Source organism: Emys orbicularis, chromosome 5, assembly GCF_028017835.1.
Source record: "Emys orbicularis isolate rEmyOrb1 chromosome 5, rEmyOrb1.hap1, whole genome shotgun sequence".
NCBI lineage: Eukaryota > Metazoa > Chordata > Testudines > Emydidae > Emys > Emys orbicularis.
In genome coordinates this window covers 10,459,256-10,477,306 of record NC_088687.1, presented here as the reverse complement: position 1 = coordinate 10,477,306, position 18,051 = coordinate 10,459,256, and the positions used below count along the sequence as shown (strand labels likewise).

The window sequence follows — 18,051 nt, the reverse complement described above, 5'->3', positions numbered from 1 at the left end:
CTTTTCCTGAAATCCCATTTCATGCCATTTGAGCATAATAACATAATAATAACAGAGAAGTAATCAACTGCCAAACGGAACTGCCCTTTGACAACAGCGCAGGGTTATCTTAATAGATCCATTACTTCAAGCTAGGCCTCTACACACTTTTTCTCCTTAGAACTGCAAATGCAAAATGAATAGAATTCACTAATGTTCAGAACTATATACATGTATTTTTGCCTGGTATTTTCCAAAGCAGCACTAGCTGAATGAATCTCGAGCACGAGAAAATCAGAAGCAGTAGGCAGACCATCTACTCTCAAGCTGCACGGCTCAGGTTGCTGAGAAAAGGCTAGATTTTCAGAAGGAATCAGTCCCACTGTGACTTCTGCCAGATTTTCAAAAGGCACAATAATTTTATTTCTCTGTTTCGGTCACATAACAGAAACAGTGCGAAGAAGCATAAAGCTCAGAGCTGGGCTAGCACCACAGGTTTTAACTTTGATCCTGGTTTAGCAGTCTCTCTCGCTCCCTCTACTTTTCTTCTCTGTAATTCCTTATAGCTCTTAATGATAGAACTAGAGAAATGTAGCACTGGAAGGGACTTTGAGAAGCCATCTAGTCCAGCCTCGCAGGCTCAGGTAGGATTAAGTATACCTAGACCATCTCTGATAAGTGTTTGTCCAACCTGTTCTTAAAAACCTTCAATGACGGATTCTACAGCCTCCCCACGTCACCTGTTCCAGTTCTTAACTGTCCTTATAGTTAGAAAGTTTTTCCTACTATCCAGCCTAAATCTTCCTTCCTGCAAACTAAGCTGATTACTTCTTGTCCTACCCTCGGTGGACATGGAGTACAACTGATCGCAATCCTCTTTATAACAACCCTTTACATATTTGAAGGTTGTTCTCAGGTCCTGTTGTGATAACAGGGCCTACAAATTTGCCCTCCCTGTGAGCTCAACTGTGAAAAACGAGTAACAGTTCACAAAATGTCACCGTAACCTATAGCAACAAATGTTGGTGGGAAAAGGGAGCAAAAAGGGAAACAGGAAGACTGAATTTGTCAAAACAAAAAGGCCTCCTGAAATAACTCAAGGACTGTGTTAAGTAGGGTGGGAAAACGGGATACCCCCAGCTACTCGCCCGAGCCCCTGCAGAGAACTCCCCCCCACTGTGGGCTTGGCCCCAGCTGCTCACCTGAGCGCCACCTCCTCCCCCCCATGAGGCTGTTGCTGGTCGCTGAAACCCTGCCCCCCCCCCCATGTGAGACTGTTGCTGGTCACTGGAGCTCTGTCCCCCTCTCACACCTCCCCCCCCCCCCAGGCTGTTGCTGGAAGCCTGCCTGCCCCCCCAGCCCTGCTTCCCCCTTTGCGTGGGGCTGGCATCTCCACTTGCCCCCCTCCCGCACGTTCCTCCACACCACACTTTTTTGACAAAAATGGCCATTTGTCCTATTTGCTCTTGCCAACTGATGAAGTCAGCAAGAGCTAACGGGACAGGTGCCCACTTATGCAAAAAAAAAGTCGGGACAGCCGGGACAGGGTTTAAAAAATTGACTGTCCCGGCCAAAACAGGACGTATGGTCACCCTACTGTTAAGAGAAGTGTGAGATCTGAAATCAATGAGCCAAAATTGGTCTGTCAGAAATTAGGCCTAATTGGTGGACAAAATAATGAAGGGATGGGTTATGCCACCCACTACTCCTTTTGTAGGATCCTTAAAAGAAGAGACTTTGGAGGGGAATGCTCACTACTGTGACACTGGCTGACTGAAAGAAGGGGAAGAAGCAAGCTTTACCCCCATGGCTGCCGGCCCTACCATCTCCTGGAACCCTGGACCTTCTTTGTCCGAATCCCAAGAGAAGTCCTGACCAGACCAGGCCAGAGGGAGGGAGCCAGATGACAGCAGCCCCTCTAGTGGCTCCAGCTAAATTCTGACCACCACCTGGGATCTGAGACTTTGTGTCTCCCCCTTTCCTCCGCCCACCACCTCCGTGTGTCCTCTTCATTCCCTACCTTATTTCTTCTTCTCCTTCCTACCCTCTCCTTTTCCTTTCTGTCTAAGAAGGATCTGGCTTAGTCAGCCAAGACTGTAGATTTTTGCAACACTGCTGTATGCCTGTGATCAGAAATGCAGTTAAATGCAATGCCCTAACCAGCCGGATGCTGGTACGAGTTTGCCAGGTCTCAGACTGGCTGATCAGACCTGTGCCGTGCCTGTGTTTTTCCAGCAGCAGAGAGTCAACACCAGAGACAGAAGCTGCATTTTCTATCTTTGCCATTCTTTTCTCTCCCCTTTGTGTGTGTTTGTCTTGTTTGGTCTTTTAAGAAATAGAATGGGACTTTAACAACAACAGCATCAAAGACAGCTCCAGCCCACTCCAGTGAATTTCATCTCTTTTCTCCAAAGAGGACAGTCATTATCTTCTAAAAGGCTGTCAAATAAGGCTTTTTTCTCCTTCTAAAAACTCTCTAGCTAAAGGGAAAGGAACATGGGATATGGTTAAAATGAAAGCCCAACGTAATACTTTATATTTCAAATGCGTTAGCTGTTTCCTTCTTTTCTGTATTTTAATAAAAGGCTAAAATGTTTAATGGAGTGTTTGCCATGGTACTAAGCCGGCTGAAGTCTCTGTATATCCAATCCCAAACCTTGTTTAATATGGTTTAATGTTGGACAGTCAGTGACAGGGTCATGTTACAGACCTTTGACTCTTTGGGCCCATTTATTCAATTTACATTAATACAACAGACTCCCCTTCTCTAGACTAAACATGCCTAATTCTTTCAAACTTTCCTCCTAGGTCGGGTTTTCGAAAATCTCTTATTTCCGTTGCTCTCCTCTGGCCTCGCTCCAATTTGTTCCCATCTTTCTTAAAGAGGGGTGCCCAAAAACGGTTCCAGTACTCCAACTGAGGCCTCACCGGTGCTGATAGAGCAGGACAGTTACCTCCCATGTCTGATATATGACACTCCTGTTAATATATCCCAGAATGATTTGCTTTTTTCACAACAGGATCACACACTTGACTCATTCAGTGTATATGATCCATGATAATCCCCAGATCCTTGTCAGCAGTGCTATCACCTAGCCAGTTATTCCCCGTTTTGTAGTTATGCATTTGATTTTTCCTTCTTAAGTGTAGTACTTTGCACGTCTTTAATGAATTTCATCTTGTAGATTTCAGACCAATTCTCTAATTTATCAAGGTCAGTTTGAATTCTATTCCTGTCCTCCCAAATGCTAGAGACCTCTCCCAGCTTGGTGCCATCCGCAAATCTGAAACGTGTACTCTCGACTTCATTATCCAAGTCATTCGTGAAAATATGGACTAGTACCAGAGCTTAAATTCTGAACGAGTATTTCCCAGAGCGCCCCATGGGAGGCGGCAGGGCTTGGGGCATCAGCCTTGTGGGTTTAACAGTATTTACCAGAGCTCTGCTCCGGACTGCTCCGGCTGAATTTAAGCCCTGAATAGTACTGAACCCTAGGACAGACCCCTGTCAGGCCCCACTAGATACTTCCTCCCAGTTTGACAGCAACCCATTGATAACAACTCTCTGAGGAAGTTTTTCAACCAGTTGTGTATCCACCTCATAGTAATTTCATCTAGACCATATTACGTAATTTGCTTATAAAAATGTCATGTCATAATAAAGGTGGAGAAAAGGAAAGAGACAGTTCACTATGTGCAGGAACTATTTCAGACTAGGATTTTCAAAAGGTCTAAAGGGGTTAGGTGCCCAAATCCCTTTGAAATTCAATGAGATTTGGGCATCTAATGCCCTTAGGCACTATTGAAAAGCCCAGCCTACCTACATTTCTCCAAGTTAAGCTTCAGAGCCAACAGATAGAAGCTGCTCATGCAAAGGTTAGAGGAATTCAGGTCTGATCATTGTTACAGATGTCGAGTGGGAGTTACGCTGGCCTAAGTCCATGGCTCTAAATATCAATATTCACAAGTGCAGATCAGGGAGCATCAGAGTAATCTCATTTCTGACTGACACAAGGAGAGAGGGATGATCTATTCCCCTACTGACAGTGCTAGGGAAAGGCAATCTGGCTTCTCGGGCTATCAGCATGTGAGAGGAGCATGCCTCACTAAGCAGCGATGTAGACCCATACTCACCTGGAGGTATTTTCAAGTATTGCTTTCACTTCGTTCATTTGTTCTTTTCCAAAGTAAACTACAGTGAGGTGAATTCTCCCATCCTGCTCAATGCCCATTTCCCTAGAACAGACATCAAAACAAGTCATTCATTGCCCTTGGAAGTTTGCTTTCCCAAACAACACCTGCCATCTCTAGCTGGGAATGTAGGATAGTGCTGGACTCTGCAAACCAAATTCTCTGCTGGTACCACTCCAGTGAGATCCTTGCACTGCTCCAGTGAGATTTTTGCAGCCCTTCACTGAGATCCTTGAACCCATCCAGAGCTACACTGGCTCCATTCGAATGAGATTGCAGGATGGGGCCTAAGATACTTCATAGCTCTGCATTAGCAGGCTATAAATTGTCATCTAGTAGTTACCTGAGTTATGGCAGCAGAGCACTATTGGAATAGCCCATCCAGTCACCTGGATGATGGACAGAAAAGCCACTGTAGGAAAGCCAGCAATTGTGTGGCAAACTACTAAAGCCAGCAGGTGCTACCTCAGCACCCAGGAGGCTGTGAGAGAAGGGGGAAATAAAATCCTGTACCCTCATTTCTATTTCTTCTAAATACTAGCATGTCTAGTTATGTCCCTGAAAAATGTGTAAGGAGTATCGACTCAAACTAAACTCTCAAGATAGACCTAAGAAGAGCTTTTCTCTCTCACCAACCGAAGTTAGTCCGATGAAAGATATTACCTAACCTGACCCACCTCCGTTTCTCTAAGAGAGAACAAATCGTATGGCCTAAGAATATGTGTATCTGTCAAGATGTGTGTCCTTCTTGGGCAACTACACAGCTAAGTTATTTGGGTGTCTCTCAATTTTCTTATCAGAATGCAAGGCCCACCACTGGGCAGGTTATTCTTAGTTCTGACTGGGAGCTACATCTTGATTAAATCCATTCCTGCAATTGCTACAGACATGTTGGGAAAGAAGAGCATAAAGAAAGAGCCTTGATCAAAAGTAACAAGGAGAGAACACTCTTGAGTCCAGGCACATTTCTTATTGCCTTTCTGTCACTATCTATCCTTTTGATGAGGCCTCAACAAGCAGTCCAGGGATAATACAATGACTCTTATTTTCTAGAAACCTTCCTGTGCTACTTAGGGAGTGAAATTGACACATTCATTGAAGTGGTTCTGGCACCTGCTCTCTCAAAGATGGAAACAGCAAGTTTCCGAAGAACGAAATACCTAGTACATGGTGCATCAACTTCAGAAACACTGATGACTGCAAAATAACCTTTTCCCTTGGTCTCCACTGCTAAAGCTAATTGCTGTTCGTGTGAAATATCTGTTGATCCAAGCAAACGCAAATGGATATTTTTAATGATAAATTGATGTAAAAATATATTTTTTTCCCACTGGGAAAATCCCTGGTGCTTGCAGAAATTGCATCATATGGTATAAAAATATCAAGATAGCTATAGATCCATAAAAAGAAACAAACCTGAAATTTTGCATAAATTGTCGAAACTTGCTGGCTCTCTTGGCTAATGGAACGACAATGTTAATGAGCGTGTTGGCCATGTTGAGGTTCTCATTCTTCACTTTCATGATGGGACCAAATGGTCTGAATAAAGCGATTCGTCTGAATTTGTGTGGTCTGTCTCCTTTGAAAGTCAGCTCATACAACGTGCCTTTGTCTTTTTCTGTTCGGTACATGCCTGTTAGAAGAATATGAAAGAAGGGAAACATTAGCATGAAACTGGATTCCCCATGAAGAAGTTGCAATATTAGGTGGCTTTTGTAACTTAGACTTAGCAGCAAATAAATGAGACACAAAAAATCAGTATGTGCAGCAGCTCTTCCATAGTTTGAAACCAGAACTCAAAATCTGACGGGGGACAGTCCCAGGTTTTAGGAAGATGACTTCTGTATCTCCCGTAAAAATCCACCCAGATTACAAGTCTCTGAGAATCACCATTTGCACATCCACAGTAGAACTTTTAGATGCTTGCTCCTTAATTTTCAAGATGTTCCAAATGCACACGGCTGCCAGTCATCCCCCAAAACACTGGGTCCACAGGGATGGAAAAGGCAGGGGGATTTGGGAAAGGAGCTCTCCCCACACATTTGATTCATCCAGCCCCCAGAGAAGCAGGTTCCTGATACTGACAAGTATCTGAAGCAACATTACCAGGTTCCTCCCCCCCGAGAGTTTTTATTAGGCACAGATGAAAAATCCTGTACAGAAAGTGTCCAAGGTCCTGGTAGACACCATTTTCTTCATTATTAAATTGCAAAACCAGGGAGTGAGGAAATGACTATGGTGAGCTCTCATTTTTGAGATGCTTTCTAGAGACGTGGAAGGTTTATCCCTCCAGGGTAGTAATGTCCATTGGGTCTGCGAGGATGTTACGGAACCCTGCCCTTTGCTTATGAGCAGCAGAGACCCGGAGATTGCTCGGGATGCTCACTGAGGGGATTTCACCTTGGTAAGCAAGGTGACCAAGCATGTCATCATGAAGATCCCCTCGTTGCCACACAGCTGCAGCGATCACCACTTTGGCTTTCTGAGACCATCCATGGTGCATATGCCTGGCTGCACTGGAGTGCAAGGAACCAGCTGTGAATCTGAGACATATCTGGTATGACTGAGCTGGTATGACAGTAATGACCTTCAAAAAAATGGAGGCCAGGAAATCTCTGGGTGTGGACAGGTGCCAGAGTTGATCTCAGGGACTCTTTCTTGAGGCTAATTCAGAAACTGTTTGAGCCACTTTAGATCTAGGATAAACCTAAAACATCCAGAAGCCTAGGGGTGTTGGAAGCCCAAGTCCCATTGAAATGCAACCAAAGCTGGGTGTATTATATCCTTAGGCTTCTTGGAAAATTCCAGCTTATTTGTATTGTAGTAGGCCTTCGACTCTTTGGCTGGAGTAGGGAGAAAAGTCTTTTTCTGCCAGGATTTTTTCAGGCTCAAAGGCAGAGTGCCCCCGAATTGCTTAGGTCTCTTGAAGGGATAGTCCAGAAGCTAGAGTTTGGTAGGTGGTCACGTCCCATGGGTGAATGCAGAGAGGTCTGGACAGGGGCTGTGGGTTTAGCCCCTATATGGATGGAGCCTTGGGCCTTGTCACCGAGGCTGTTAATGGCCTGGAGACCTCAGGACAGGTTCCTGTGGATGAGTTGGGTAGGTCTCCACATACCACTGGGGGGCGTTAGTTGCATTGGCTTGCTGTGGTGAATTTCCTGTCTTTACGCCATGCACTGGGGCATGTAGCACCAAACTCATGAAGCTGGAGTGTAATTTTTGCTGAGCCACAAGGTGGTGCTGCTGAACTTATTCATAGAGTCATAGATTCTAGGACTGGAAGGGACCTCGAGAGGTCATCGAGTCCAGTCTCCTGCCCTCATGGCAGGACCAAATACTGTCAGACCATCCCGGATAGACATTTATCTAACCTACTCTTAAATATCTCCAGAGATGGAGATTCCACAACCTCCCTAGGCAGTTTATTTCAGTGTTTAACCACCCTGACAGTTAGGAACTTTTTCCTAATGTCCAACCTAAACCTCCCTTGCTGCAGTTTAAGCCCACTGCTTCTTGTTCTATCCTTAGAGGCTAAGGTGATTTAAGATTTCTCCTTCCTCCTTATGACACCCTTTTAGATACCTGAAAACTGCTATCATGTCCCCTCTCAGTCTTCTCTTTTCCAAACTAAACAAATCCAATTCTTTCAGCCTTCCTTCATAGGTCATGTTCTCAAGACCTTTAATCATTCTTGTTGTTCTTCTCTGGACCCTCTCCAATTTCTCCATATCTTTCTTGAAATGCGGTGTCTCACAATACTCCAGTTGAGGCCTAACCAGCGCAGAGTAGAACGGAAGAATGACTTCTCGTGTCTTGCTCACAACACACCTGTTAATGCATCCCAGAATCACGTTTGCTTTTTTTGCAACAGCATCACACTGTTGACTCTTATTTAGCTTGTGGTCCACTATAACCCCTAGATCCCTTTCTGCCGTACTCCTTCCTAGACAGTCTCTTCCCATTCTGTATGTGTGAAACTGATTTTTCCTTCCTAAGTGGAGCACTTTGCATTTGTCTTTGTTAAACTTCATCCTGTTTACCTCAGACCATTTCTCCAATTTGTCCAGATCATTTTGAATTATGACCCTATCCTCCAAAGCAGTTGCAATACCTCCCAGTTTGGTATCATCTGCAAACTTAATAAGCGTACTTTCTATGCCAATATCTAAGTCGTTGATGAAGATATTGAACAGAGCCGGTCCCAAAACAGACCCCTGCGGAACCCCACTTGTTATATCTTTCCAGCAGGATTGGGAACCATTAATAACTACTCTCTGAGTATGGTTATCCAGCCAGCTATGCACCCATCTTATAGTAGCCCCATCTAAGTTGTATTTGCCTAGTTTATCTATAAGAATATCATGCAAGACCGTACCAAATGCCTTACTAAAGTCTAGGTATACCACATCCACCGCTTCTCCCTTATCCACAAGACTCGTTATCCTATCAAAGAAAGCTATCAGATTGGTTTGACATGATTTGTTCTTTACCTCACCTGATGTGTCTCAATAAACCACTACGTATGGTGCCAAAGCACCTGTCTCGCTCCTAACAGCATCCAAATATCATATGGCAATTTCCCAATGCTCGGAGTGTATTATTAGGTTCCTGCAGGAAAGTTACTTTTTAGGTACTTAATGGGTGAAATTCAGCCTGTGCCAAGGAGCCAGCACAAGGCCAATGCACCAGTCAAAGGCCTGTTCCAAGGACTTGTGGGCTGTAGGTGGCCCACAGGCCTTTGAATTCATCCATTAAGAATGACACCCCCACCCCCACATTGGGTGTTTGAGCAAACCACTTTGTCCTACTCAGGTTCATTGGCATTTTAATTATTCTCTCTCAGACCCACTTCTTAAATTCAGTTTGAAAGCCGCAACAAATATCCTAGCAATTATAATCCACAGAAGAGTATAGCTGGATTTCTCTGCCTCTCTCACAGGAACTCCAGGGGCTAGCAGAATGCACAGTTAAATGCAGGTCTGCAAGAAATCAAGGAAAAGGGGTTTCCTTCTTTTTTGATCTTGGTATGAATGACCTTATCCAAATGACCATTTCTTAGCACTCTCTGTTTTCTGTCTCCTAGCCAATGTCTGATCCATAACAAATGGCATTTTTGCCTCTCGCCCCCATGGTTACTTAGTTTCCTTGATACCCTCTTGTGGGAGACTTTGTCACAGTTTTTTTAAAAACCCTAATAAATGATGGTAACTGCTTGTCCTTTATCTCTGATTTTATGGACATGTTCAGAGAATTCTAATAGATTAGTGAGGTGTGATTTTCTGTGGCAGGCGCTGTGCTGGATTATCCCCACTGTATCATCGTCATCTAGGTGTTTTATCAATGTATTTTTAATTATAATCTCAGCTAGTTTACTGGGTACAAAAGAATGATTTACTGGCCTATAATATCCTAGATCACCCCAGACCCTTTTTAGAAATAAAGAGTTTCAGCATTTGCTCCCCTCCAGGGTAGTAGCTGATTTCAATGAGAAATTTCATGTTTTTGTTAACAGCTCAGCCACTTCATTAAGTTAATCATTTCAAGGTGAGTTTTGATCTATAAAGTCTTGTATAGTTTGGGCTCTGGATATCTTAGAAACTGCCTCTCTTCTCTCTCAGTGCTTTAGCTGACCAGCTGAGATCACCTGAATGGCTTGAGTTTATAGTTCTTGGATATATATGTCTGGGGGGAGGGATTCAGGTAGAATCAATGGAGGTTCTGTGGCTCTGGAATTTCCTTCCTCCCTTATTCTGATGCAGAGTTTGTTGATATTTTGAGTATGCTGCAAGGTGCATCTATTTATTTAGGCTTTTTCTGAAGGGATGGCTCGAGAAAGAAGGCTTTAATTAGGAATCAGAGGGAAGGTGGTCCTTTAGTGTCTGTTTTTTTTTTCTTTAGTTTTTAAACATTATGTAAATTTAATTAGTTTGGGTTTTTTTAATCTTGATTGTGTATCTAGTGAGACGCTGATAGCACATTGCATACATTTGAAAAATAGATACTTCTAATAGCAAAGAAGGCTTAAATTAGATTGTTTGATACAATTTAGCCATCTAAAATTTTCCATTAGATCTTTGCATGCTTTTCTACTCCAGCCAAACAGTAACTATCCTGCTATTTGTTTTCCCTGGGTAAGCAGTTCACTAATATGGAAAGAAGGGTGCTTTATCATGCAACTAGATGCCAATTTTCATATCTCATTATTGTTGTTGTTTATGACTTGTATTACAGTAGAACTTACAGGCCGCAACAGAGACCAGGGCCCCATTGTGTTAGGTGCTGTACACAGTAAAACACATCCTGCTATCAAGGAGTTTACAATCCAAGCCTCCCCATCCTGCAAAAATTATGCATGAGCGTAGTTCTGTTGAAGTCAATGGCACTAATCAGAGTGTGTTAAATTAAGCCCATAATGCATGGGCTTAGGGCCTAAATAGATGAAGGAAATATGATTCCCACTTTATAGCTGGGAAACTGAGTCACAGGGAGATTAAGTAATTTGCCCACGGTCACACAGTGGGAAGGTTGGGAGTTGAACCTACCTCTCCTGAGTCACAATCTAGTGATGTAAACACAAGAACACCCTTATGCTTCAGTACTGCAACTCCTTGAATTCCCTGAGGAACTCCTTCATTGCCATTACCATGCCTAAAACCATCAAAAACCTATTTACCAAGTTCTGTGACTCAAAAGTGTACGACAAGTGGGTTTGAATTTACTGAAAATGAGCTGTGCCTACAAACAAGTCTTGCTAAAAAAAAACTGCTTTAAAAGTTTCTCCAAGAAAGTACCAAGTTTTGTAAAACTTAGACAGCAGCTATGATATCTGAACAGGATAATCCGTTATTTTTGCTGCTGTCAATGCATTAACTAGTTTCAGAATGTCCGCTGGTTTCCAAAGCAGCATGTTTGAGATTTGCCAGAATGCTTGGAGTAATCTGCCAAAGCAAATTAGTCCCAGGTTTTTCAAGACAAAGGATTGGCCACTTTGTTAAACATAGGGGCTCAGGGAAGAGTCTTGGAAGCCTCATTTGGACTGGACAAACAGGAGCTTGGGGGTGCGGGGGGGAGAGAAATTGGAATCTAATGGGAAACAGATGGGGAGATGAAAAATAAATTGGAATAGTGGGTTGTGAGAAGCTAGGACTGTGAAGAAAAATATCAGAGTTTATGTGAACTAACTGTGCAGACACGCTGTGGAAGTGGAAAGGACCTGCTCTCTGTACTGCAGCTCAGACAAACTTGCTTTCGTTATAATAGCTAACAGTCAGGGTGCTGCCTTCCAGGGCTAACCCCAATACAATCACAGAATCCTAACAAAATAACTTCAGCGCAAGAAAGTTATACCCCCAGTTCAGCAAAGCACTTAAAAATGGGCTTAGGCTCTACTGATGTCAATGGAAACATACTTGGCTTTACCTTTCTCTGGACCTAAGCTTACTCCTCTTTTACTGTTGCATGCCCTCGGAGCCATAATTGGGTTTGTTGTGGCTTACATTTCTCCCTACAATCTCAAATGTTTTCAGAACGTATATTAACCTTACATATGTTCTTCCTCACACGTTCCCTCAACTCAGTGCTAGTCAGAGAAGATTCCAATCCCTTCAGGCAGAAACTCACTCCTTTATAAGAGTCCCAGGGTGTTTGTGATGCATTTTCACTAGCTCACCCTGCCTTCTCACCTGTTCTAGAGTGAGCTCAGATGTTAATCGGACTTGCTGGAGACTTTCTTGTTTAAAATCCCAACTACTAGACAATCACTTATGTCCTTTCTGCCTGAGGACAAAGTCACAATGCTCTGCTCATTCAGCAAGTGCATTTTTAAGGGGTTCTGGGCTTTTTGTGGGTCTCTGCCCCCTTCGATAAAAGCATGGCCATTGAGTTAGTACTTTTTCTTTTGGACCAAAGTGCTCACACTGTTTTAGGATGGTGTCATAGCTATTCTTAGCTACTTCCTCCAGGAAGGTGAATGATTTATAAATATTTTCAGTTTCACTACCCACTGTGCAAATTAACAAGCTGACCCTGAATTTTGCCCTGCCCTACTGAGCAACAGGTTTCTCATTAACTCATATTGGCTGGACTCACTCTGGCCCGATGGGAAGATGCCTTTGCATGCTTATGCTACACACATTAAAGGCTTATGATCCATATGGTAATTTTCACTGTCACCTCTTAGCACTCCAAAACATGGCAGAAAACCAATGAACACAAGAGAAAAAGATAGAGAATTGTAACAAGCAGACAACACGAGTCTCTGTGTGAAAAGATGAAGATAGCAGACAGCAACTACAAAGGCTAAATGACTAGCAGACGAGAGGAGGTATGGTTCTCTTTCATTTTTGAACAAGAAAAATGGAAAATTCCAACCGCTGCCAAATATCACTACTGAAGTCAAACTGTCTGGACTTTTGGAAAGTATTCTCGGGCTACAGCAAAGCTGCAGAGAAGGAGTTTAACTCCGAAACACCAGGAAGTAGTGTTGCATGCAGATTCCAAACACAAGTGGTTCTGTCTAGGAACTGAGGAGGAGGCTGTACTAATTTATTTTAAAACATCCAAACCACGCAGCAGAAACATTTCCATCAAATGTTTTAATTTAATGAGCTGCTTGGACAAACTCCCTCCTTCAGTAACAGAAATATGAAAGAGAAGAGAGGGAATGAACTGAGAGACATCCTGATGAAGTTATCACCTTTCAATTGCTGTAAATCATTGATTGGGTCCTGTGTGGCCAACCAAGGTGACGGATACCAGCTGTAAAAACAGCTCCCAAGAGTCAATGAATCAAGGTTTCTTTAGATCGACTGATGTGACATTAAGGCCCAGATTCAGCAAAGTGCCTAAATCAGTAGGATTTAAGCATGTGCTTTGCTGAATCTGGGCCTACATAACCTAGAGAAATGGGTGAAACTCCGGCCCTACTGAAACAAATGGCAAAATTCCCACTGACTTCAATGGGGGGCAGGATTTCCCCCATGGCGTCCAGAGGCCCGAGCACAAGAGTCAGACTCAGGAACCCCTGAATTCTAATCCTGGATCTGTCACCAATTCACCCTGCTGCCTTGGACACGTTGAACTATCTGCCTCCATTTGCCCCGCTGTCAGGCAGAGAGAAGAACCCTTCCTACCCTGCCACAGAGGGTGCTGAGATGGTTCATTCCTTGGTGTTTTTGAAGCAGTTTGAAGACAAAAAGCGTTAAATGTCATTATCAGTTCAATAATGGGCCAGATTCACTGGCAGGCTCCAGCTGCTTTGAACTGCTCCAGAGACACAAAGCAGCTATAAACCTGGCTTAACTGGCCACGTAAACCCTGTTCACCCTTGCTTTGTGCAGCCAGAGTGGCACGGAGCAGCGAGAACGTACAGGTGGTTATTGAAGTCTCCTGTGGGCTGCAGCAAGGTCTGCTGCCTCCAAATCAAGTTCTGTAGCAAGGCACTTGAGATGGAAAAGTGGCACACCAGCTCCCCTCCCCTGCCCCCTTTAAGAGATATAGGGCCATTGATTTTTGGGCAGCTTGAATTGCATTTTTTCATTCTTGAAGGATGGAGAGAGAGAGAAAGAGAGAGGGGAGATATCAGGGACTTTCCAAGTAGTTCTGCACACAAATACACTCCTCAGTCAGCCCTGAGTGCTCCATTTGTGCAGCCAAGCCAGGCCCCAGAACTAACCTGGAGCAGTGATTTGGTGCTGGAGATGCAGGCTAACATGCTGCTGTCTTGCTAGGAAGCAGGAAGAAGAGGGTTTTTTCACCCCTGGGCTCCTGCATGGCCAATGGGCTCATTCATGGCTTCGCTAGGCCAATGAATGATGCTACCAGTACAGTAGCTCCCGTTACTTGCTGTGGGTTTGAGTCTGCTCTGCCCTTCTGCCGCCCTGCAGTGTGGGAGAGGGTGCCTTCCTGATCTTGCACAGCCTGCATAGAGGCCAAGCAAACCTGCACCAACCGAACAGGACACTGGCCAAAGGGGGGAACTTCACCTCTGAGCAGGGAGCCAGCACAAGGCCCTCCTGTGTACAATACTATAAAATCCCTCCTGGCCAGAGACTCCAAAATCCTTTTACCTGTAAAGGGTTAAGAAGCTCAGGTAACCTGGCTGACACCTGACCCAAAGGACCAATAAGGGGACAAGATACTTTCAAATCTTGGTGGGGGGAAGGCTTTTGTTTGTGCTCTTTGTTTTGGTGGTTGTTTGCTCTTGGGACTAAGAGGGACCAGACATCAATCCAGGCTCTCCAAATCTTTCTGAACAAGTCTCTCATATTTCAAACTTGTAAGTAAACAGCCAGGCAAGGCGTGTTAGTTTTTATCTTTGTTTTCTCAACTTGTAAATGTACCTTTTACTAGGGTGTTTACCTCTGTTTGCTGTAACTTTGAACCTAAGGCTAGAGGGGGGTCCTCTGGGCTCTTTAAGTTTGATTACCCTGTAAAGTTATTTTCCATCCTGATTTTACAGAGATGATTTTTACCTTTTTCTTTAACTAAAAGCCTTCTTTTTAAGAACCTGATTGATTTTCCCTGTTTTTTAGATCCAAGGGGGTTGGATCTTGATCCACCAGGAGTTGGTGGGAGAAAGGAGGGGGGATGGTTAATTTCTCCTTGTTTTAAGATCCAAGGGGTTTGGATCTGTATTCACCAGGGAATTGGTGAAGAGTCTCTCAAGGCTACCCAGGGAAGGGAATTAGCACATTGGGAGTGGTGGCAGCGGACCAGATCTAAGCTGGTAGTTAAGCTTAGAAGTTTTCATGCAGGCCCCCACATCTGTACCCTAAAGTTCAGAGTGGGGAAGCAGCCTTGACAGATCTGTTTGCTATCCCTTATAGTAACTTAAAATCTATCTTTTGTAGTTCATAAACTTGTTTTTGCTTTGTCTAAAACCAGTGTGTGGGAGTCATAATTCGGGGCACAAAGCTGTTGTATTTTCTTGTCCACATTGAGGGAGGGGGCGAATTTCATGAGCTTACACTGTACAGTTCCCTGTACAGCACAACACGGTATAGTTTTGGGTTTATACTCCAGAGGGGGTGCATGCCTGAGTAGCTGGGAAGTTCCCTAGCTGGGAGCCTTCCCATGAAGGGCTGATCACAGCGTCTGCATGTAACTGCAGCGGGGTGTGCCCCTACCTGTATGTGTGCTGGTGAAAGTGCAGGCTGGTCACAACAATACAGTATAAAGGGAGCCCAGGCTGGTGGGTCAGGGGGGCTCAGTGGTACCCTAGTTCCAGGTGGCACCCTGGGGGGAAACCATCACAGTCACCATCTCAAATTGATGAGTAAAAAGCTGGTTTCTAGCTGCCAGCCCTGCAAACTCAACCTGGGATCTAAGGGCTAAGCTAAGGCATTGGTGCACCTTGGTCCCTCCTATTCTCTGCCTGTGCCACACAATAGTTTAGTCTCCTGGGGGCTGCAATGCTTTGGTCTGATTTTCAGTTGTTGGGTTTGCTGTGCGGGTGTTGGGTGGGGGTGGGGGTGGCCTGTGATGTACAGGAGGCAAGGTTGGATGATCTGGTGATCCCTCCTGGACTTAAACTCTGAAATTTAGCTATCAATTCTGTTATTGATTATGTACAAGCCAGGAGCGAGTCCAGCTCCCTCGCCCTTGCTGCACTGCTCAGAAGTGCTAGCAGGAGTAAAAACCTGGGAATACCCACAGACAGCAGATCTGTGATGGGGGGAAAGGTGCAATTTTTATGAAGTCACCTTTCAGAGTAGAAACGCCCTTTACATTACCCCTGATCTCTAGAGGTAGCCCTTCAGGTCAAGGGTGAGGCACTTTGGCTGGGGATAGCACTGGGAAGCTGTGGCTGAAGCTGTCTGAACTATGTGTGTTCTGTGGATAGACAGAGGATGGACAGACACCCAGATGGTAACACCAGAGACCTTCACCAGCACCAAACTCCCCCATTAACAAGGAGCCCTGTTCCCACAGGTACAAACCTTCTATGAAGTCCGAGGCTGCGTACATGTGATGATTTGCGTTGCTGTCACTGTCTGGGCTGTTTAAAGTCTCCAGGGCCAACTCAATAGCCTCCGCCAGCTCGTCCCGCTTGTCCTTCCTCACGGGTTTCTCCTCGGGGTGGCGTGTCAGCCCCGTCTCCAGCTGATACACCTTCTGCAGGGTGAAGCTCTCGAAGGGCACAGCCGCGTACTCCGTGGGCAACTTGGCGCCGGCGTGCACCTCAGCTCTGTCGATTTGGGAGCGCAGGAACTCCAGCAGGTCGGCGGGGGTCTTCTCTGGGTTGCTGCGCTCCAGCCCCGGGCCCAGCGAGTCAGTGTCATGGTCCTGCAGGCTCTTCAGCTGCTCGCTCCGCTCCTGTAGCTCGTCCTTCAGCTGCGCAATTTGCTTCTTGAGGCTGTTGATGTAATTGCGGTGCTGCTCCTCCCGCTCCTGCAGAATGGCCTGGTACCCCTCCTTTCCCGTTGGGCTGTTGGCCCTGGGGAATGCAAGCTGCTCATCGATGCCCTTCGGCGTACAGGCCAACATGTAGAGGACGGACACGGCAGAGCAGAGCACCACAAGCAGAACGACCATCCGAGGGAGCCAGGCACTCAGCCCTCGCCGAACCATCATCTCTCCGGGAGCTGGCGTGGGTACGTCAGCACCTACATTGCTGTGTGTGTCCAAACAGAGCCCCTAAACAGATGCATGTACGTGCACGAGTGGGTTTGGCAGCTTCCTTCTAAAGTGCATGCTCCGCTCGGGTATCAGGTGCAGCCTCACACGTACTTGGCAGTGCTAAGAGCCCAGCTGCAAAGGAGAAGCTGTGAGCCGAGTGACACCTGCCACTCCCCACAGTCACTCCCATTGTTATCTTATCAGCTTGCAGTAGTCGGCAAAAGGTGACCTGAAAGACAAGCGAAAAAGGCCAGTTATGGATCCATACGCTACATAGTCTGGGCAGTGGTCGAGAAGGGACGAGGGCTGTAAGTGTGCACATGTGCAGTAGCATTTCCTGCTGTGCCTTGGAGAGTTGCCTAAGCAGTGCAGAATGCTGTGACGTGCTCATCAGCTGTGGACAATGCTAAATCTGTGAGGTGCTAAGGCGCTGGCCCTGGAAATCACACACACGTGTGGTATCTTGGGATTCCCCCCCCCCCCCTCTTCTCTGCAGCATGGGGCATGGATAGGGTGACCAGATATCCTGATTTTATAGGGACAGTCCCAATTTTTGGGTCTTTTTCTTATATAGGCTCCTATTACCCCGCATCCCCTGTCCTGATTTTTCACTTTTGCTGTCTGGTCACCCTAGGCATGGATCACCTGCTAGGATTATCTGAGCAGGCCTCACCTCATGAGTTCCCTGCCATCCAGGGGCATTGGGCATTGATTGCACCTTGGTCTCTCCTGTTCTCTGTCTCCTGAAGACTAAATTGCTTTATTTTAACCAAAGTCATTGGGCTCAACACAGAGTTAGCTGGGTGAAATGCAATGGCCCGGGATGTGCAGGTCAGAGTAGATGAGCTAATGAGCTCAAGGCCCCTTCTCGCATTGACCTCTATGAAACTTTAGACACACTGAGTAGTCCCAGTTAAAGCACACTAGGGAACTCTTACTGCATGCTAGGAGGGTCTACATGGGGAGGAGGGATAGCTCAGTGGTTTGAGCATTGGCCTGCTAAACCCAGGGTTGTGCGTTCAATCCTTGAGGGGGCTGTTTAGGGATCTGGGGGAAAAAAAAATAATAGTTGGGAATTGGCCCTGCTTTGAGCAGGGAGTTGGACTAGATGACCTCCTGAGGTCCCTTCCAACCCTAATCTTCTATGATTTTAACACATTGGTGCTCTTCAGCAGTGCACCTTGCTGTGCCGTGGAGACAAGCCCACTGGACAAAAGGTCTGGGCCTGAAAGTCTACTAAATCCTACAAACACTTCAGGAAGC

The 18,051-nt window shown here is 45.4% G+C and overlaps 1 protein-coding gene across 1 annotated transcript in view; it reads right to left on the bottom strand.

The window, feature by feature from the left end:
• CSGALNACT1 (chondroitin sulfate N-acetylgalactosaminyltransferase 1) overlaps positions 1 to 16,743 on the bottom strand; it is a 33,403-nt gene extending 16,660 nt beyond the window's left edge. Inside the window, exons 1-3 of the mRNA XM_065405375.1 lie at positions 16,110 to 16,743; positions 5,587 to 5,803; positions 4,114 to 4,215 (exon numbers count right to left, since the gene is read on the bottom strand). Of these exons, the coding sequence (XP_065261447.1) occupies positions 4,114 to 4,215; positions 5,587 to 5,803; positions 16,110 to 16,743 (953 nt within the window). The remainder of the gene's footprint in view (positions 1 to 4,113; positions 4,216 to 5,586; positions 5,804 to 16,109) is intronic.
• Positions 16,744 to 18,051: the final 1,308 nt, after the last annotated feature.